A 607-nucleotide genomic window follows, 5' to 3' on the forward strand; every position below is an offset into this window, starting at 1 on the left:
CAGGGTGTCTCTCCTTGTAAGGTGCCCCCATCTGACTCATGCTCCCTCTCTCTCTCCAGGCTGTTCCTCTAAGTCATTCAAGCTGTACTCCCCAAAGGAGCCCCCGAACGGCAACGCCTTCCCCCCTTTCCACCCGGGCACCATGCTGGATCGAGATGTGGGGTGAGCTGGGGCCCAGGGAGGGGTCTGTGAGGTTAGGGGTTCTCGGTGGTCGGCATCCCAGGGTTCTCTCTGTCGGGCTCCCCAGCAGCATATGGAGACTGCAGCGTATGGAGTTGAGTTAGTGAGAGGGAACTAGAGCAGGCACAGGTAGGACTGGGTGGAGAAAAGATGATATTTGGGATGAAAGGAGCCCTTAGGTCCCTGAGGACTAAGGTCCTGGAGTGCCCTAGGACAGGGAGTGCTCACAGGTCCTGCTGCAGCAGCCCCTTCTCCAACTTCCATCCTGCCTGGCATCATCCCCAGCTGCAGAGGAGTTGGGCATGTCTCTGGAGAGCCACAGGCTGGGTCCTGGGTGTGGTGGAGAAGCCCCTGATGTGATGCAGAGTCAAGTTTAAGGGACAGGTCACCCCATGAGGCCGTTGGCAGCCAGGGTGCGGCCCATGCC

At 59.5% G+C, this 607-nt stretch overlaps 1 protein-coding gene across 1 annotated transcript in view; it reads left to right on the plus strand.

The window, feature by feature from the left end:
• Window positions 1–67: 67 nt before the first annotated feature.
• LDB1 (LIM domain binding 1) overlaps window positions 68–607 on the plus strand; it is a gene marked incomplete at its 3' end in the record, with an annotated part of 3,554 nt that continues 3,014 nt past the window's right edge. The window contains exon 1 of the mRNA XM_009871018.1: window positions 68–162. Within this exon, the coding sequence (XP_009869320.1) occupies window positions 143–162 (20 nt within the window). The remainder of the gene's footprint in view (window positions 163–607) is intronic.

The sequence above is a fragment of the Apaloderma vittatum genome, unplaced genomic scaffold, assembly GCF_000703405.1.
Source record: "Apaloderma vittatum isolate BGI_N311 unplaced genomic scaffold, ASM70340v1 scaffold25786, whole genome shotgun sequence".
Classification (NCBI taxonomy): Eukaryota; Metazoa; Chordata; class Aves; order Trogoniformes; family Trogonidae; genus Apaloderma; species Apaloderma vittatum.